At 42.2% G+C, this 21,369-nt stretch overlaps 1 protein-coding gene across 2 annotated transcripts in view; it reads left to right on the top strand.

The window, feature by feature from the left end:
- The first annotated feature begins 2,083 nt into the window (after window positions 1-2,083).
- The window catches only part of FANCM (FA complementation group M), an 83,659-nt gene continuing 64,373 nt past the window's right edge, over window positions 2,084-21,369 (top strand). For both annotated transcript variants that reach the window (XM_045587557.1, XM_036458040.2), the window contains exons 1-4: window positions 2,084-2,674; window positions 3,348-3,520; window positions 15,270-15,347; window positions 20,403-20,561. In XM_045587557.1, coding sequence (XP_045443513.1) covers window positions 2,167-2,674; window positions 3,348-3,520; window positions 15,270-15,347; window positions 20,403-20,561 — 918 coding nt within the window. In that variant the 5' untranslated portion in view covers window positions 2,084-2,166. The remainder of the gene's footprint in view (window positions 2,675-3,347; window positions 3,521-15,269; window positions 15,348-20,402; window positions 20,562-21,369) is intronic.

Genomic DNA, 21,369 nt, shown 5'->3' with positions numbered 1-21,369 from the left:
CACACAGGCGGTCTCTACATGACTGCGAGGCTTTAGAGCACATGTGTCAAACACAAGGCCCACGGGCCAAATCCGTCCCGCCAGGCCTTGCAATGTGGCCTGCACCGCGCTGTCATCACTGCACTCCGCTGCGTTTCCATCACAATGACAGTTTATGACTGTCCAGTAAACCATTCGGCCCGCGATTTAGGCTGGATTTTAGATTTTGGCCCATTCTCTGATTGAGTTCGACACCCCTACTTTAAAGGCAGATAGTTATTTTTAAAGGTTCTGAGAAGGAAAACCCCTATTTTGAACAAACTGTTGTTTGAAATTTTCTGCTGTTCTTCCTAGATAAAATGTTGCTTTCTAGTTTGCTTTAGCCCGTTTGAAGAATGATGAAGATAAACTTAGCTGTCTGACCTTGTAGGCCAGAGACCAGATATACCCACAGTCTCAATACCATGCCAGGAGCACCTTCTCAATTGGATAGAACAACATTGTTTTTCTAGGCCAGCATCGAGATAACCACTAAATGCACATAGGGCTGGCTCTTTAATAAAAAAAAAAAAGGAAGTTCTGCCTGTAACCTTGCTTAGAATTTGAATTCATCCTATTTCAGATGTTCTTTGCATTGAGCCAAACTGGCTAGGGCAAGGGCTACAATGCCTTTAAAGTCTATAACCTGCTAAGGAAAATAACAGAGACTTTAGGCATCTAATCTCATTTTATCTAGTTCTAACCCAAATATTTACACCTAAAATGACTCAGTTTTGTCCATCAGAACAACCTATATCTGACCATCTCCTTTTTGAGATTCACACAAATCAAACTAAAATACAATCTGTCTCCTTCCCCATCAAAAATACAAACACAAGAGAAAGTTTGTCTAAATGGTTCAGAACTTGACCAAATAAACCATTAATATTAATATTCAAAATACCTTATAATGTGTGTGTTCTTTCCCCCATTATACAAGAAACAGACTTATAGAGGTTAAAGTCTCCAGATTTAGAGTAGGTGGAGAAGTCTGAGAAAGCTATTGCTAGAGTAGACCATACCACACCAACCATATTTATAAAGATGTGCTGAAACCGGTTTGGCTCAGTGGATAGAGCATAGGTTCCAGTTTCGATTCCTGTCAAGGGCAAATACCTTGGTTGCGGGCACATCCCCAGTAGGGGGTGTGCAAGAGGCAGCTGATCAAAGATTCTCTCTCATCGATGTTTCTAACTCTCTATCCCCCTCTTTTCCTCTCTGTAAAAAAATCAATAAAATATTAAAAAAAAAAAAAAAAAGATGTGAAGGAGCACCAGGACACCGTTTTTTCTTTCGGATTTTCAAACAATGTAAGCATCAAACCACTTACTTCCTCTTTTAGCAATAAAAATAGTGTAAGAAACCGGGATGCCACTCCTAATACTGCAAAAAAGAGACCTGACATTTTGTTTTCTCAGCCTGGACAGATAAATAAGACCTTTAATTCAATCGAAACAACTTCGCTTTCCACCTTATCTTCTGATTTAAAAACACAAGAACGTTAGACGATCAATAAGGTTAAGTTCACAAAAAATATGAGTATCCAGTCGAAACTGGTTACGCTCAGTGGTAGAGCGTCGGTCTGCTGACTGAAGGGTCCCAGGTTCGATTCCGGTCAGGGGTATGTATGTTGGTTGTGGGCACACCCCCAGTCGGGGGTGTGCAAGAGGCAGATGGTAGATGTTTCTCTCTCATGGACGTTTCTAGCTCTCTATCTCTCTCCATTCCTCTCTGTGAAAAATCAATAAAATATATTTTTTTAAAAAAGAAAAATATGAGTATCCATTATTTGGGGGATCTCCACGTTACTTATTTTTATTATTTGAAATGATACCACTTTGGGAAAGACGCCCTAACACCTAGTCATTGGAGAAGGAACTGAGATTCAGAGTCTATAGGAAAACTGAAAAGGGGACCATATTTAGAGTAACTCCAAACAATGCGCACGCCTCCCCGGCTGGCTGCGCGGACTTCCGGGAAGCCAGCCAATCAGCTTCCCACCGCAACCTCAGTGGCGGCATTTTTAACTGGGCCAGCGGCCCCGGCCCGCCCTCAGTCCCACTGTGCGGTGCGGAAGTAACAGATGGAGATGGACGCCTCTGCGGTCCACCTGGAGCCTGAGGGAAGCCTGTGGAGGTCGTAGGCCTGATGAGCGGCCGGCAGAGAACGCTTTTTCAGACGTGGGGCTCCAGCCTCTCCCGATCCGCCGGGGCTCCGGGCTGCAGCTCCGGGACCGAGCGGCCCCAGAGCCCCGGTACCTCCCGGGCTCCTTCTCCCGCCGCTGCCGAGGCACAGCCGGAGTCGGACGACGATGTGTTGCTGGTCGCAGTGTACGAGGCAGAGCGGCAGCTGAATCTGGAGAATGGCGGGTTCTGCACCGCGGCGGGCGCGCTGTGGGTTTACCCCACTAATTGTCCCGTGCGCGACTACCAGCTGCACATCGCCCGGGCCGCTCTGTTCTGCAACACGCTGGTGTGTCTGCCCACGGGGTTGGGGAAGACCTTTATTGCCGCCGTGGTCATGTACAATTTCTACCGCTGGTTCCCATCAGGCAAGGTGGTCTTCATGGCCCCCACGAAACCTTTGGTGACACAGCAGATCGAGGCCTGCTACCGAGTGATGGGTATCCCGCAGCCCCACATGGCCGAAATGACAGGTATTTTAGAAAGAATGGGCTAATTTGAAATTGAGCTTGGTAGGGCAAAGTACACGTTCTGGTGGAAATTGAGCTTAAGAAGTTCCTGACCCATGTGTAATAGTCCCCAGATCATATGTTTATCTTACATCCTCTCCCTTAAAACATCATCTAAATGCATTTGCCATTTTAATTGCGCTTAGCTTTGGTCTTCACAGATGTTGCAGTTCTTTCAAATTGAGGGCAAGAGCCTCCGCCAGCTAAAATATTAACACTTGCTTTCTTTTTTTTTTAAGTATATATTTATTGATTTCAGAGAGGAGATAGAAGCATTAATGAGATGATGAGAGAAAACTACTTATCTGCTGCCTCCTGCCCGCCCCCTACTGGGGATGAGCTCACAACCCAGGCATATGCCCTTGGCCAGAATTGAACCCTGGACTCTTTAGTCCACAGGCTGTCGCTCTATCCACTGAGCCAAACTGGCTAGGGCAACACTTGCTTTGTTGTGGTTATCTGGAACTGAACTCTCAGTGTCTCTGAAGTATGCCTATACTTGCAGCAAGTCCAGCAATAATGAATAGAATTGCTTTATTCAGTCTTCAGGGAACCTCCCTAGCTTGTCAGAGTATTTTGAAGCTATTCATTGTGTATTTGCACGCCATTGGTCACCCAGTGTCACTTTTATTTACAGGATCTACTCAAGCTTTCACCAGGAAGGAAATATGGCACAATAGGAGAGTCATTTTCCTCACACCTCAAGTCATGGTTAATGATCTTTCTAGGGGAGCTTGTCCTGCTGCTGAAATAAAATGTCTAGTTATTGATGAAGCTCATAAAGCTCTTGGAAACTACGCTTATTGCCAGGTAATATTTTGTTTAAAAGTTTTGGGTGTTTTTGTTTGTCTTTGCAAATTCATTTTGTTTATTTACTTTTCAATAAGCTTAAATCCTTGTGTGTGTGTGTGTGGGGGGGGCAGCATTACATGGATTCTGTGTTCAGTTAAGGACAAACTGTACCACTGTTTCCATGAGTAGGAGTTACCTTTCCCCAGATTACTCTGGTTTTGTTCAGTTTGCTACCAGCATTCACTGTATTGTTCTTTGCTTTGTACGTGTAAGCACATCTCTTGCTTAGATAGAATTCAGTTTCATCTTTAGCATAAAAACGTTCCATTTTAAGAAGAGTTGTGTGCCCCCTGTAGTTCCTGAGATCGCTTCCCATTATAGCCTGCAAAAATGGCCTTTCCTTGCATATATTTTGTCATTTAATCCTTCAAAACAATATTCCTTCAAAGACCACAGCCTTCCAGACCTATTTGTCTTTTAGAAGTCCTGTTCCCAGCAAGCCTCCACAGGGTCCAATATGGTGGGAAAAGCTAAAAGTATTTTTTAGTGTAAATGTTGTTAAAGAGCATTTTGGGGAATAACTATTAATGATGGAAGTTATTGATTGTGATGTTATGAAAAGGTTTATCTATTATTTCAGAACAGACAGTGATAGAAAATACTTTTCTCTAGCCATTCATATCAGTATCTCTGCTGTAGGTGTTTTTTTTTTTTTAATTTTATTTTTTATTTAAATGCTTAACAAGGCCATTAGTGTCTGATGTAGATAACAAGAGCCTAGTCATCATTGAGGCAGTGATTCATAGTAGGGTCTCACTGAGGTTTTGTAACTAAGATAATCCAAAAATTGATAGTGGCAGTGTCATTCTTGGCAGGTAGGTAAAAAATTACTTAACCATTAAGGTTGTTTTGAAGGATTAAAAGGCAAAATGTATGCAGTTTACCTAACATAGTGCCTTCCAGTTAAGTATTGTCCTATCTAAGAAAAGAGTAATATGCAAATTGACCATCACTCCAACACACAAGATGGCTGCCTCCATGTGGCTGACAGGGGAGGTCAGCTAGGGGTGACTGGGCCAGCAGAGGAGGGAAGTTGGGGGAGACCAGGCTGGCAAGGAGGTCAGTTAGGGGTGACCAGGCCAGCAGGGAAGGGCAATTGGGGGGGATCAGGCCTGCAGGGGAGGGCAGTTAGGGGTGACCAGGCTAGCATGGGAGGCCAGTTGGGGGAGACCAGGCCAGCAAGGGAGGGCAGTTGGGGAGAACCAGGCCTGCAGGGGAGGGCAGTTGGGGGCATTGGCAAGGGAGGGCAGTTAGGGATTATCAGGCCTGCATGGGAAGGAAGTTGGGGGAAATCAAGCCTGGAGGGGAGGATAGTTAGTGGTGACTGGGCCACCAGGGGCGTGCAGTTAGGGACAGTTGGGCTGGCAGTGGAGCAGTTAGGTGTCTATCATGCTGGCAGGGGCGTGGTTAGGGGGTGATCAGGCTGGCAGGCAGAAGTGGTTAGGGGTAATTAGGCAGGCAGGCAAGTGAGTGGTTGGGAGTCAGCAGTCCTGGTTTGTGAGAGGGATGTCTCATTGCCTGTTAAACGGGCAGTCGCACATCCGTCAAGGGGGTCCCAGATTGGAGAGGGTGCAGGGTGGGCTGACGGACCATCTCCCCCACTCCCCTCTGCACGAACCGACCATACATCTGAATGACTGATCAGCCAGTACATATGATGCACACTGGCAATCCTATATAATAAAAGGCTAATATGCAATTAGACCAAACGGCAGAATGACCGGTCACTATAACACGCACTGACCATCAGAGGGCAGATGCTCAATGCAATAGCTGCCTCCTGGTGGTCAGTGCACTCTGTCTCAGGGAGCGCCACTCAGCCACAAGCTGGGCTGACGGCTGGCAAGTGCAGCGGCCTGCTTCCTCCACAGCACTAAGGATGTTCTACTGTGGCTGTCAGTCAGACATCCCCCAAGGGCTCCTGAACTGCAAAAGGGCACAGGCTGGGCTGAAGGACTCCCCCCGCCCCCTATGTGCTCAAAAGTCATGCACTGGACCTCTAGTCTGTATAAATAAAAGCAGGCGTCTTCAAACTACGGCCCACGGGCCACATGCGGCCCGCAGAGGAGTCTTATCCGGCCCGCCAGGTTTTTTGGGCAGTGAGCGCAGCCGAGGTGTTACAGTAGGAATTAGTAGTTCATATAGTCCGGCCCTTCAGCTCTCTGAGGGACCGTGATCTGGCCCCCACTTTAAAAAGTTTGAGGACCCCTGAATAAAAGGTTAAGTGACCTATTGTATGTCCGTCCAACTGGCCAACTGACTGGCCGGTACATATGACGTGCACTGGCAATTTAACAGTAAATGTTGACTGACACATGCATGATACATATAAAGCTCTCACTGATGCCAATTGCTGGTGCCAATTGCACATGTGTGTTTCGATCTGTCATTGTCAATTCTGAATTTGGTTGGCACTTCTATTATAGAGAAAGGGCGAATAGCAACATTAAAATATTCTAATTAATTTCCTCTCAATGTGCACGAATCTGTGCACTGGGCCACTAGTAAGAATATAAAGCACAAAGGTGAAAAGGTGAGCTATAGCTGATGAGATACTTAAGGGCCAAGTCATGAAGGCATTTGAATTGTATGCTTAGCAATTTAATCTTCTTTGGAAGTCACAGGAGATATAGGAGGTTGATACTCATTGAAAAATGGTTAGCTGGAACATACTTAAGACATTAAAAAGATTAGATGAGAGAAGACTAAAGGTAGTGTGTGAAATGAGGGATATGAGAAATTTAGGATGACTTCCAGGTATCTGACTTAGAAGATTGGGAGGATTTTAGTCAAGATAAAGAGTTCCAGAAGCAGAGAAGATTTGGAGTATTATGGAAAAACAGGAAAGATAGTACAGTTTTAGATTGTTGAGTTTAAGATGTCTATGAATAACCTAGCTGTAGATATGCAGTAGTGATAGAAGTGATCTCACTGGAGAGTTCTGAGCTAGAGGTAACTGATTTGGAAATCAGCGTATAGGTTGTCGGTAGTTAAATATATGATAGCTGATGATACTAGGGAGAGAGTATCACATTAAAGATAGAAGGGAATGTTGATTTCTTTTAGTGCAAAGAGATGCATTTCATTGTCAGTGAATTTGCTTTGTGTGTGTTTTAAAAAAATATTTTTATTGATTTCAGAGAGTAAGGGAGAGGGAGAAAGAGAGAAAGGGAAACATCAACGATAAGAGAACTATTTATCAGCTGCCTCCTGCACACCTCCTACTGGGGATGAAGCTCGCAACCTGGGCATTTACCCTGACTGGGAATCCAACTGTGACCTCTCAGTTCATAGATGAATGCTCCACCACTGAGCTATGCCCAGGTAGTTTGTGAATTTGTAAAGTAGTTACTTTGTTGTTAATCTTCTCCCGAGAATATTTTTTCCATTGATTTTAGAGCGAGTAGAATGGGGGGATGGGGAGGAGATAGAGAAAGAGAGAAACATTAATGTGAAAAGAGAAACATAGATTGGTTGCCTCACACACACACCTGGCCTGGCTGGGGATCAATCATTAAACTTGCAACTCAGGTTCATGCCTTGACTAGGAATTGAATCAGCCATCCTTCAGTCTGCTGGCTGACACTCTAATCACTGAGCGATACCGGCCAGAGCTCATTGGGGACTTTTGAAGTGTTATTATATTATATATCTGTATTATAATCTTTTAGAGAATTGTCATCTTCCTTCCTTCCTTCCTTCCTTTATTTATTTATTTATTTATTTATTTATTTATTTGTTTATTTACTTATTTATTCATTTATTTTTAAATAAATCTTTATTGTTTAGATTATTACAAATGTTCCTCATTTTTCCCCCCTCCATTGCTCTCCTCCACCAGGTTCCCACCCCACTCTCTGCCCTTTCCCCACCCCCCAATGTCCTCATCTATAGGTGCACAGTATGTGTTTAGTCTCTTCCCACATCCCCCACTCCCCTTTTCCCTGAGAATCATCAGTTCACTCCCCTTCCATACCTCTGATTCTATTATATTCACCAGTTAATATTGTTCATCAGATTTTTTAATTCCCTTGGCTTTTAGATTTACTTGTTGATAGTTCTGTATTTGTTGTTCATAATTTTTATCTTTATTTTCTTCCTCTTCCTAAAGAACCCCCTTCAGCAATTCATATAATTCTGGTTTGGCAGTGATGAACTCCTTTAGCTTAAATTTATTGGTGAAGCTCTTTATCTGGCCTTCGATTCTGAGTGATAGCTTTTCTGGGTAGATTATTTTTGGCTGTAGGTTTTTGCTATTCATCACCTTGAATATTTCTTGCCATTCCCGTCTGACCTGCATGGTTTCTGTTGAGAAATCAGCTGACAATTGTATGGGTGGTCCTTCATAGGTAACTACCTGCTTTTCTCTTGATGCTTTTAATATCTCTCTTTGTCTTTTGCTCTTGGAATTTTAATTATGATGTGTCTTGGTGTGGTCCTCTTTGGATTCCTTTTGTTTGAGGTTCTGTGTGCTTCCTGGACTTGTAAGTCTAATTCTTTCACCAGGTGGGGGAAGTTTTCTGTCACTATTTCTTTCAGTATGTTTTCGGTATCTTGCTCTCTCCCTTCTTCTGGGACCCCCATAATTCTGATGTTGGTTTGCTTGAAGTTGTACCAGAGGTTTCTTACATTATCTTTAATTTTCTGGATTCTCTTGTCTTCTTGCTTCTGTGGAGGAGTGTCCTCTGGCTCTTTGTGTTCCAAATCTTTGACTTGATTCTTGCGATCTTCCATTCTGTTTTTAGGACTCTGTATAATATTTTTTTATTTCAGACAATGTATTCTTTATTTCTAGTTGGTCCCTTTTCATATCCTCATAGGTCTCATTTATTTTATCGGCTTTTTTCTAGGAAATTCTTGAAAAACCTTATAAGCGTGGTTTTGAACTCTAAATCCAGTTTCTTTTTGTCCTCCATTTCTTTCATTTTGATCTGTTTCTTTGTCTCGGCATTTTCTTAGCTTCCCTGTGTTGGTAGCCTTAAAAGTCTCTGTGCTCAGCTTGGATGGGGCGGAGTTTCAGGGTGGAGCCTACAGCCTTGGCTTCCCGTCAGCCCTGCCCTATGAGACTTCTGAGTCTCAGTGTTCCTCAGTGTCCTTTAGTATTCGCTGCAAGCACCTTTGAGAGAAAGGTGCCCTTGAGTTTTGCCAGCTACCACACAGCCTAGGCTCTCCGCCAATGAACCCGGAACTGGGGTTCAGTTCATTTGGAAGTGGGGTTGGAAGTGGGGTTCAGAGCAGTGTGGTTATTTTGTCTCCTTCCCAAGAGGGCAATCCAGTGGCGTAGCCAACCGTCCGTTCTCTGCACGCAGTGTGCATACCTCTGGGACTGCCTTTCGCAGCTCCTCTGAGTTTCCGCCTTATAGCCCAGGCTCCCTACGTATGACCCTGGATCCCCAGGGTTTGGTCTAGAACTGGGGTTCAGTGTAGTCGGAACTGGGGCTCAGCACAGTCCAGAGCTTTTGTCTCCTTCCCGCTAGGGAAATACAGTGGCACAGTCAACTGTCCTTTCTCTGCATGTAATGTGCGCAACTTCAGGGCTCTGCCTTTTGCTGCTCCCCTGAGGTTCCGCCTTACAGCCCAGACTCCCTCCTTATGTGTCTGGGTCCCCAGGGTCTCACCCATAACTGGGGTTCAGTGCAGTAGGAACTGGTGTTCAGCACAGTCCGGAGCTTTTATCTCCTTCCCGCTAGGGAACACCAGCCAGGCACTCAGCCTCCCCCTCCTCTCCGGCTCCGTTCTCTCTGCATGTGCGCGTGTGCAGTGTCTCTGTACCTTAGGCTTTTATAGCTCCTCTGATTTTCCTTCTGGTTTTCTCTTTCCTTCTCGTTGTTGAATTTCCTGTCAGTCAACTTTCCTGTAGTTCTGGGTAATGTCCATTTTGTATTTTAGTTTTATTTTATTGAAATTGTTGTGTGAGGCTGCGGCTAGGTGTTTACCTATGCCGACATCTTGGTTTCTCCTCCCAGTCTTTGTTTAATAGCATGCTATTTAGTCTCCATGTGTTTGATTTTTTTGGATTGTTTTTATTATAGTTGATTTCCAGTATAATGCCATTGTGATCTGAGAGGGTGCTTGACATGATTTCTATCTTCTTGAATTTGAAGAGACTTTGCCTGTGACCCAATATATGGTCTGTCTTTGAAAATGACCCATGTGCACTTGAGAAGAACGTATATTCTGTGGCTTGGGGTGAAATGTTCTGAATATGTCAATTAATTCCATTTGGTCTAGTGAGTTATTTAGGATTGATGTTTCTTTGCTGATTTTTTGTTTAGAGGATTTGTACAATGATGATAGTGGGGTATTAAAGTCTCCTACTATATTTGTATTACTGTTAATATTTCCCGTGATATTCTCCAGGAATTTTTTTTATGTATTTGGGTACTCCTGTATTGGGTGCGTATATGTTAACCAGAACTATTTCTTCTTGTTGGATTGCTCACTTTAGTATTATGAAATGGCCTTCCTTATCTTTTTTTATTTCCTTCACTTTGAGATCTAATTTGTCAGATATAAGTATTGCTATCCCAGTTTTTCTTTTCTTTTTTATTTTATTTACATTTGCCTGAAAAACCTTTTTCCATCTCTTCACCCTCAGTCTGTGTGTGTCTTTTTTACTGAGGTGGGTTTCTTGTAGACAGCAGATATATGGGTAATGGTTTTTTTTTTTATTTTTTATTTTTTTTATCTAATTCATTATCCTATGTCTTTTGATTGGGGCATTTAATCCATTTACATTTCAAGTTATTATTGTTAGCTGCTTGTTTGTTGCCATCTTTATCACTGTGTTCTTTCTTTGTTTCCTATTTCTTCTTTTTACAATAGGCCTTTTAGCATTTCTTGCGTTGTTGTGTTTGGTAGTGATAAATTCCTTTAGTCTTTTTTTGTCTGTGAAGCTCCTGATTTCACTCTCAGTTTTGGTTGTTAGCCTCTCTGGGTACAGTATTCTTGGATTCAGACCCTTCCTTTGCATCACTTTGTATATTTCATTCTATTCCCCTCTGGCCTGGTGTGTTTGTGTTGAGAAATCAGTTGGTAGGCTGATGGGAATCCTTTTGTAGGTAACTTTCTGTCTCTCTCTGGCTGCTTTTAATATTCTTACTTTGTTTTTGGTGTTTGCCAATTGAATTATGATGTGCCTTGGCGTCAGTTTTTTGGGGTTCATTTTGCTTGGGACTCTGAATTTCTTGGATTGTGTGGGTTTTTTCTTCCCTATATCAGGGTTTTCTGTCATTATTTTTTCAAACAGGTTTTCTGGTCCTTGCTCAGTTTCCTCTCCTTCTGAAACCCCTATTCTGCGGATGTTGTTTTGTTTTATGTTGTCCCAATGTTCCCTTAGGCTCTCCTCCTGTTTTTTAATTTTTTTCTCTAGCAGCTACTCGGGTGTTTTTTCCTCCCTTGTCTTCTATCTCACTGATGTGGTCTTCTGCTTCTTTTAGTGTACTCTTGGTGCTTTCTATTGAGTACTTTACTGTAGCAATGTCATTTTTCATTTTTTCTTGGTTCTTCATTTTCTCTTGGTTCTTACACATATTGTTGAATTTGTCTTCCATTCTTTTCATCCACCTTATGACCATTTCCCTGAATTCTTTCTCTGACAGGTTGCTTTCCTCCATTTTGTTTACATCCTTTTCTGGTGATGTCTGCTTTTCTTTCATATGCAGCCTGTTTCTTTGTCTCCCCACGATCTTTCTTCTCCGGGTGTCTGGTTATGTAGTTCTCTTTGCTGCTGTTTTCTTTTAGAGCTGTTGATGAATTCTTTCTGCCCCCTCAGATGTGGTAGATACATTCACAGAGATGGCTGCTTTGCCCTTCCTGGCAGAATTAATCATCACTTGAAAGGTTCTGGAGACTGAATCAGATGCCTGTCATATGTACCAGCAATCACACTCCTAGATATCTTGGGGTCTGGCAGAGGGAGGGCAGAGTGAACTGGAGCTGTATGAACAGAAGCCAGGGGTGAGGGTTCTCTCATCTTTCTTATAGTTGATCTTAACCAGGAAATTGATATTTTATTTATTTATTTGTATTTTTCCAAATTAATATTAATACCCAAATGTATTATGGTTTCTTCTTAAAAGAGGCATGTACAAATTTAACTACAAGGTGTATGCTTTTATTAAGTTCAATGAGACATTGCATTTGTTTCATTAATACCCAGCAGCCCTGAGAGTTTATGCTGTGTTGAATATTTCAGATATAGCTTCTAACAGGCACATCAGCTCAGTGAAGAATGTAGCTCCTAGAAAGTCCAGGGTCATAAACATAATACCATTTTCTCTTCTGCAAATACCCGAGAATTCCTCTTGGGGTAAAGTGTTAGGGATATTTTGTCTTAAACCAGTTTTTATTTATTTTTATTTTATTTCTTCTCTTTCTTCCTTACATCAGGTTATAATTAGAACAATTCTATTTAGGTCTCCATTAAGTATAACTCTATCTTATTTTTAAAAATATTTTCTTGATTTTTTACAGAGAGGAAGTGAGAGAGATAGAAACATCGATGAGAGAGAAACATCAATCAGCTGCCTCCTGCACACCCCCTACCGGGGATGTTCCCGCAACCAAGGTACATGCCCTTGAGCCGAATCGAACCTGGGACCCTTCAGTGTGCATACTTACGATCTATCCACTGAGCCAGATTGGTTTCAGCTAACTCTGTATCTTTATGTGTGTTCTGTATCATTAAAAAAACAACAACAACAACAAAAAAAACACCCTGCAGAAGTAATGTTTTTTGAGTATTAATAAAGATTCAGTCTGCCATTGTATTAATCCTTGACATAGGTTTAAATAGAGTATGTTTTAGGTAATCTAATTTTACTGTTTCCAGAACTATTGTGGGACTCTTAAGAGCTATTTCTGTAACTGACTAAAAGTGTCCTTCTTCCTGGTATTGAGGACTAGTGTGAAGGGGAATATGGGATTCTGACAATTTATCCAGTAATAATCATACCAGAAGTGGTGTTGAATTTAATCTTCAGAGTTTAGAATGTTGTTTTGATTCCACTGAGAAAATGTTTTAGGATTTTAAAGGAAAGTTCGATTTTTAAAATTACTCCAAATTTGCCTTATTATTATTATTTTTAAAATTATTCCTCACCCAAGGATTTTTAGAGAGGGAGAGCGAAACATTGATGTGAGAGAGAACTATCAACCAGCTGCCTCCTGTACAGGCCCCAACTGGTAACTGAATCCGCAACATTTTGGTGTACCAAACAACACTCTTAACCATTTAGCAGCCTGGCAAGGGAACTTTATTCTTTTACGAATAAACTAGTGGCCCGATGCACAAATTCATGCACGGGGAGGGGTGTGTTCCTCAGCCCCGTCTGCACCCTCTTCAGTCTGGGACTCCTCAAAGGATGTCCAACTGCCAGTTTATAGGGATCGGGCTTAAACCTGCAGTCAGATCGGGTAGATCGGGTCTAAATTGCAATCCTGGACTGCTTGCTCTTAAATACTCACCTGCCTGCCTGTCTGCCTGTTTGCCCCTAACCACTCTGCCTGCTTGCCTGCTTCCCCCCAACTACCCCCTGTGCCAGTGTGCTCACCTCCAACTGCCCCTTCTGCTAGCCTGCTCTCCCCCAACAGCCCCCCGCTTCCCTGCTCACTCCAAACTGCCCCCTCCGTTGTCCTGATCACTCCAACTGACCCCCACTGATGTCCTGGTCGCCCCCAACTGGCCGCCCTACTGGTCTGCTTACCCACAACGGCCTCGCCTCCCAACAGACTGATTACCCACAACTGCCGTCCCATCCTGGCCTGATCACTCACAACTGACCCTCTACTCTTGGCCTCTTAACTGCCTCTACCTTGGAGCTGAAACCATGACTTTGTCCAGAAGATTGTCCGGAAGGTCTTCTGTAAGGTCTCCCAGTCTAATTAGCATATTACCCTTTTATTAGTATAGACTTAATTTTAAAATTGTGAGCCTTCAATATACGGTCTAACTTCTGTAAAATCCTAAAATATTTTTTTTTTCATTTTATATTATGATTTACTTTAATCTGGTAAGTGTGCATATGAATATAGCTGCAAGGCTAGACTGTGGCCCAAGCAATGGAGAACAGACTCTCTTTTCTTCCATTTGCTAGTGTGTTAGGCCTTGATGTGGTAGCTTTACATATAGAAGAAACTCTAAAGTTTTTGGTTGGTGTGTAGGGGTGTCGAACTCAATCAGAGAAGGGGCCAAAATCTAAAATCCAGCCTAAATCGCGGGCCGAATGGTTTACTGAACAGTCATAAACTGTCATTGTGATGGAAACGCAGCGGAGTGCAGTGATGACAGCGCAGTGCGGGCCACATTGCAAGGCCTGGCGGGACGGATTTGGCCCGCGGGCCTTGTGTTTGACACATGTGGTGTAGAGTATAAACCTAAATTATTTGCTCTTTGGATAATGTTACTATTAAAAGTTCTGTCCACTAAATTATCAGTATAGAAATAATAAAGACGGGCCCAGAGCAGCCAGGCCCAGAGCAGCAGCAACCAAGCCCGGAGCAGCCAGGTCGTGAGCGGCCAGGCCCGGAGCAGCCAGGCCCAGAGTAGCCGGGTCAGGAGCTGCCAGGCCCAGAGCAGCAACAGCCAGGCCCAGAGCAGCAACAACCGGGCCCAGAGCAGCCGGGTCGGGAGCAGCCAGTCCCAGAACAGCAGCAACCATGCCTGGAGCAGCCAGGTCGGGAGCGGCCGGGCCTGGAGAAGCTTGGCCCAGAGCAGCTCCAAGTCTGCCTCTCAGACATGGCTGGAAACTTTTGGAGGAATTTGAGGGTCTGCTGAATCAAGTGATGAAGGCTTAGATCTGGATGTGTTGAGTTATTATAGTGCTGGGGTGTTAATCTGTGAGTGCCTTGTGTGGGGTCTGGATGAGGTAGGTTGAGCTATTTGGAAATGTCTTTTGTGTGAAGTGTATCCTTGGGCATGTGGAGGTATTATTGATTTGAGAAAATGCTAAGTAATTGATTTACTACCTAAAACGTTTAAAGTTCTGAAAGTTTAAGGTCTCTTGCCAAAAAGAGGTTTTGAAGCTAACACCTTAATTTTAATGGAGAAAGGGGAGGACAGGCCCTTCCCACCCAGAACAGGTGGTCCAATTCCAATCAGCAGCTATCTGAATAATAAAGATTTATGATTTAAAAAAAAAGGGGGGGTTGGGGGTGGGGGGGAGGCTGAGGTGGGGGGAGACTAAACTTTTGATAGCCTAAGGGCAAGTTTACATGTAAACAAGTTTGCTTCTCAATTCCCAGGGCAGAAAAAACAAGGTTTAAAATTATTAGATTTTAAAATTTATTCTTAGAAGTGTAAAAGTTTATTAATTAAAAACAACAACAACAACAACAACAAAAGGAGGTTGAAAAACCTGATTAACAATATTGGCTGTTGATTGTGGTAGAGTGGAGATACGGGAGGGGAGTGGACTGACAGTTCTCGGGGAGGTGGGGGAGTGGTGGATCTGGGAAGAGACTGAGCATAGACTGTGCACCTATGGATAAGGACAGTGGGGGGTTGGGAGGGGTTGGAGGGTGGGGGGGAAGAAATGAGGAACCTTTGTAATAATATGAACAATAAAGATTGATTTTAAAAAAATAAAGAAATAATGGTAATGTAATATATAATGGCTTATTTAACAGAATCATTGTTATTTTTGTACTTGATGATATTAAAGAGTTGTGTTTTTTTGTTTGTTTGTTTGTTTGTTTTGTTTTTAAGGTTGTAAGAGAACTAATCAAATATACAAATCACTTTAGAATCTTGGCTCTTAGTGCCACACCAGGTAGTGATATAAAGGTAAGTAAAATGTCTTCTGATTTATTAAAATTTATAAAAATAACTTTTGTATGTGTCCACATCAGTTTTTCATTCTAGTATTCAGTTTGACATTATTACTGCAACATTCCTATAACCTGTCTTCCTTTTCTTCTGCTTACAGAAGTTTTTCTACATTGGTAGTTTTCAGACTTCAGTGTGCATAAGAATTACCTAAAGCCATTTGTTAAATTGTTACTTTTTTCAGGTATTTTTTTAAGTTTCATTTTAAAATACTATAATTTCAGAATTTTAGGATATTTGCAAATAGTGAAGTCTCTGTATCCTTTGCTCATCTTCCGCAAATGTTAACATATACGATCATTGTAAAATTATCAAAACCAGGAAATTGAAATCAGTGCAATACTACTAACTAATCTGCAGACTTTTCTGAATTTTGCCAATTTTTCAACCAGTGTCCTTTTAGGTTCCAGGGTCCAATTCAGGATCCCCATTTTATTTAGTTACCATGTCTCCTTTGACTTTCATCTGTGAAAGTTCCTCAGTCTCCCCCCACCCCCAACCTCCCCTTTTTTTTTAATCATAAATCTTTATTGTTCAGATTATTACAGGTGTTCCTCTTTTTTTCCCCTCTATAGCTCCCCTCCACCTGATTCCCCACCCCACCCCATGCCCTTACCCCCACCACTGTCTTCAATTTTACCCTCGCCACTATCTTCATCCATAGATGTAAGTTTTTTGTCCAATCTCTTCCTGCATCCTTTGGACCCCCTCCCACCTGAGAATTGTTAGTCCACTCCCTTTCTGTGTCCCTGATTCTATTATATTCACCAGTCCATTTTGTTCTTCATATTTTTTATTCACTTGATTTTTAGATTCACTTGTTGGTAGGTATATATTTGCTGTCTTTTTGTTGTTCATAATTTTGATCTTTACCTTTTATTTCTTCTTCCTCTTCTTAAAGAATACCCTTCAGCATTTCATGTAATCCTGGTTTGGTGGTGATGAACTCCTTTAACTTTTTCTTGTATGTAAAGCTCTTTATCTGACCTTCAATTCTGAATGATAGCTTTGCTGGGTAGAGTAATCTTGGTTGTAGGTTCTTGCTGTTCATCACTTAGAATATTTCTTGTCATTCCTGTCTGGCCTGCATAGTTTCTGTTGAGAAATCAGCTGATAGTCGTATGGTGCTCCCTTGTAGGTAACTAGCTGTTTTTCTCTTGCTGCTTTCAAGATTCTCTCTTTGTCTTTTGCCCTTGGCATTTTAATTATGATATGCCTTGGTATGGTCCTCTTTGGATTCCTTTTATTTGGGGTTCTGTGCCTAGGGGGGGTCTCCTCAACCCAGCTTGCACCTTCTCCAGTCTAGGACCCCTTGGGGGATATCCGACTGCCAGTTTAGGTATCAGTTGGACATCCCTTTCACAATCCTTGAGAGCTGGCTCCTAATGGCCTTTCTACCTGCCTGCCTGGTCTCCCCTAACTGCCACCCCCTGCGAGCCGGATTACCCCTCACTTCCTCTGTGTGCCAGCCTGATTGCCCCTAACTGCTTCCCTCTGCTGGCCTGGTCACCCCTAATTGCCCCTCGTTGTTGGCCTGGTCGCCCCCAACTATGCCCTTTCTGCCGTCCTGGTTGCTCCTATCTGCCCCTCCTCCTGCTAGCCTGGTCCTCCTTTTCTGCAACCCCTGCTGGCCAGGTCGTCCTGAACTGCCCACCTCTGCTGGCCTGGTTGCTCCTACCTGCCCCCACTGTTGGCCTGGTCACCTCTTACTGCCCTCACCTCTCGTGGCCTGGTCGCCCCCAACTGCCTCCCCTGCCGGCCTGGTCATCCCATGCAGCCTGCTTTTTCAGTCATTTGGTCATCCCTCAGTAACCACCTCTTCCTCCCCCCCCCCCTCCCCAGCTGGCCTGGTCATATGCTGCCATCTTGGGAGGACGTGAGACTCAATTTGCATATTAACCCTATTATATAGGATGACTTTCCAATTTCTTTATTGTAAAATTATAGTCATCTCTTGGTATCCTCAGGGGATTGTTTCCAGGATCCTATGGATACCAAAATCCACAGATGCTCATATAGTCTATGTACATCCTCTTGTATACTTTACATCATCTGTGGATTCGTTATAACACCTAATGCACTCAATGTAAATGTTATGTAAATAGTTGTTATACCTGTATAGTTTAGGGACTAATGACAAGAAGAAAAAATGTAAATGTTCAGTACAGATGCAGTCATTTTAGGCCTATTTCATAGTCCATTTTAGCAACAATGTAACTTTTCTTTTTTGATATTTTTGATCTGTGGATGCAGTATTCCCAGAAGATAGACTGTGTTGTTTTTCTCTTTGTAACTAATAAGGATGTTGTGGGGGAAATATTTTGAGACTATGTATTAGGTCTAGTAATAATTAATGTCGTTTTTAAATACTTTTTAAAATCGAATTTGTTTAAACAATACAACAAAATTTAATCAACAATATAGTTGCCGTTGTTTTCTACTACTTGTGCCCAACGCTCAGGAAGCATTTTAATCCCTCTGTTGTAAAATTCTTGTGATTTTGATGCAAAAAATTCGGTCAATGCATTTTTGAGGCATTCTTCATTATTAAATTTTTTTCCAAGAAGAAAGTTTTTCAAAGAACGAAACAAATGGTAATCGGAAGGGGCAATATCAGGAGAATATGCAGGTTGAGGGAGAACTTCCCATTCCAACTGGCGCAGTTTTTCAGCAGTGATTCTTGCAGTATGCGGTCGTGCGTTATCGTGGTGAAGAATTACGCCCTTCCGATTAATCAGCGCGGGTTCTTTTTCTCTTAAAGCTTGGGCTAACCTTTCCAATTGGGCACTATACACTGCACTTGTAATGGTTTGGTTAGACGGTAAAAGTTCATAATGAAGAATTCCTTTAAAATTCCACCAAACACACAACATCACTTTTTTTGCATGCAAGTCAGGTTTTGGCGTGGGCTGCGGAGCCTCATTTTTGTCCAACCATTGAGGCCGCCTTTTCAAATTAACATACAGCACCCATTTTTCATCTCCGGTAACAAACAATTTGCTCTAAAAACGGCAAACGGTTTTGACGAGAGAGGAGCGAACTGCAAATTGTGACTCTTTGATTATGGTTGTTGTCGGTCAACTCATGAAGAACCCATTTTCCAAACTTTTGGACTTTGCCAAGTGCACGCAATTGATTGGAAATTGTTTTTTGTGAACAATTTAAAGTTGTCGCAAGCTCTTGTTGGGTAATTTGAGGATTTTGCACCAAAAGAGCTTGAAGAGCTTCTTGATCAAAATTGGACACACGGCCTCGACCACTCTTGTCATCTAACGAAAAATTTCCCTCGCGAAATTTCTCAAACCAACGCTGGCATTTTCTGGCGCTAACTGCATCTTGACCAAGAGCACTACAGATGTTTTTTGCAGCCTCACTTGCTTTTCTTCCTAACTGGAACTCGTAAAGCATGCAGTGCCGAATATGCTCTTCATCCTCCATCTTCTTAGCCCTAGTTTTGCAACAAAAACCAAACCAAACACAAACTTTATCAAGCAAAACTTGTTAATTGCACTTCACACGTTCTGTAGATACCACGTGTTTGAAGGTTATGTCAATACAAGTCAACGCCAAGCAAGATTTTAAACGAATGTTTAAAACGACATTAATTATTACTAGACCCGATAAATATTCAATTTTAGCATCCACTGATGGTTCTTGCCTACAGCAATTATTTCAGTGGTGTTTGCCTAATCATTGTTTCTCCTTTCCCTCATTTCTTTTAAATTTGTTAATTTGAATTCTTAGTCTTCTGTAACGAAGATCTTTTGACCCATTTATTTGTTAACTTGGCTCAAAGACTGGACTCTGGTCCCACCCGACCCCAGGAATTGGAATGAGCAATCACCAAAGACACCTTTAGGGTGTCTCCTCACCAATCTGCTATTTCTGTAACGTGGCATGGCCTCAGTATGCATTGGAATGGGTCCAGATGGCCCGAAAGTGGGACTTAACATCCTCACTGACCTCAGTAATTTCTGCCAGAAAGCTGGGAAGTGGCCCGAGATCCCATATATCCAGGCTTTTTTTCTATCTGTGCTCCCATCCCTTCCTCTGCTTCTTCTGTTCCACAGTCCAGGTTCTCCTAGCTTGCGAGAACCCCCCTCAAACCGGTCCACAGCCCCTCTCTCTGTCTCTGACTCTTTTGACCCAGCCAATATCTCATTTCAACCCCTCACTCCTGCTGCCCCATTTTCTGCTCCCTCTCTTTCTAAAAAAAAAAAAGAAGAAGAAGAAGAAGAAGAAAAAAAACAACAATATATTTTATTGATTTTTTACAGAAATGAAGGGAGAGGGATAGAGAGTTAGAAACATCGATGAGAGAGAAACAACAATCGGCTTCCTCCTGCACACCTCCCATTGGGGATGTGCCGGCAACCAAGGTACATGCCCTTGACTGTAATTGAATCTGGGACCTTTCAGTCTGCAGGCCGAAGCTCTATCCACTGAGCCAAACCGGTCAGGGCTCTTGTCTGAGTTTTTATAAAATATTGATGGAGCCCAGCTGGCATGGCTCAGTGGTTAAGTGTCAACCTATGAACCATGGTTTGATTATTGGTCAAACCCACATGCCTGAGTTGCAGGCTTGATCCCCAGTGTGGGGCATACAGGAGGCAGCCAGTCAATGATTCTTTCTCATCATTGGTGTTTTTATCTCTCTTCCCCTTTCCCTCTCTGAAATAAATAAAAATATATTTAAAAAAACTGAAAAACATTGATAGAATTTATCACTGCCTTTGGAAAGTGCAAAATTTATTTGATTAACTTGTTGGACATTTACTAATATTCTTATTTCTTAAATGTTTGACTTGAAGGGCTGTGTGGAATAAAGATGTTTCAAAAGCCTTATTTTCCTGTTGTGCTATTTATGATGTATTTAGAGTTAAAGAATATTTTATGATATAAATTTCTAATATTTCCTTCAAAATTTTACTGCTATTTTATTTCTTTTAGTGACAAAGTAAAATATTTAACATGTAATATAATTTATAATCATACTTAATTGTTTTTGTGTAGGCTGTGCAACAGGTTATTACTAACCTACTGATTGGGCAGATAGAACTTCGTTCTGAAGATTCACCAGATATTTTGCCATACTCTCATGAAAGACGTGTTGAAAAGCTTGTTGTTCCCCTTAGTGAAGAACTTGCAGCCATCCAAAAGGCATATGTACAGGTAAGCCATGTTTTTAAAATATGTTTTTGTTGATTTTAGAGAGAGAGGAAGGGAAAAGAAGAGAGAGAAACAATAATTAGCTGCCTCCTGCCCACCCTTACTGGGAATTGAGCCCACAGCCCAGACATGTTCCTTGACCGAGAATCCAACTGGTCACCTCTGGGTACATAAGGATGCTCAATTGACTGGGCCAGACTGGCCAGGGCAGATAAGCCATTTTTATCATAGTTCAGGGTTTCAATAGATAAACTGATAATATAATTATTTTAGTTAACAGAATCTAGCTGAGAATATATAGTGAACATTTTATAATTAATATGTTGGAAAATTCTTTGAAATTAAAAATTTGAAAAAGTACCATTCTTTGTATACACTGACAAGCTGTTAAAGAAGACTACAAAATGATCGAATTTTTTTTTTAATATATGTTTTATTGATTTTTTACAGAGAGGAAGGGAGAGGGAGAGAGAGCTAGAAACATCGATGAGAAACATTGACCAACTGCCTCCTGCACACCCCCTACCAGGGATGTGCCTGCACCCAATGTACATGCCCTTGATTGGAATCAAACCTGGGATCTTTCAGTCCGCAGACCGATGCTCTATCCACTGAGCCAAACTGGTTTTGGCTCGACTATTTTTTTTTAAATTTATTTTTATTGATTTCAGAGAGGAAGGGAGCGGGAGAAAAAGATAGAAGCATCAATGAGAATCATTGATTGGCTACCTCCTGTACACCCCCACCAGGGATTGAGCCCACAACCTGCGCATGTGCCCTTGATCAGAATCAAACCCAGGATCCTTCAGGC

This window comes from Pipistrellus kuhlii, unplaced genomic scaffold (genome assembly GCF_014108245.1).
Source record: "Pipistrellus kuhlii isolate mPipKuh1 unplaced genomic scaffold, mPipKuh1.p scaffold_m20_p_1, whole genome shotgun sequence".
Taxonomy (NCBI): Eukaryota; Metazoa; Chordata; class Mammalia; order Chiroptera; family Vespertilionidae; genus Pipistrellus; species Pipistrellus kuhlii.
Note: the sequence above shows the minus strand (reverse complement) of the source record. Positions and strands in the feature narration are given on the sequence as shown.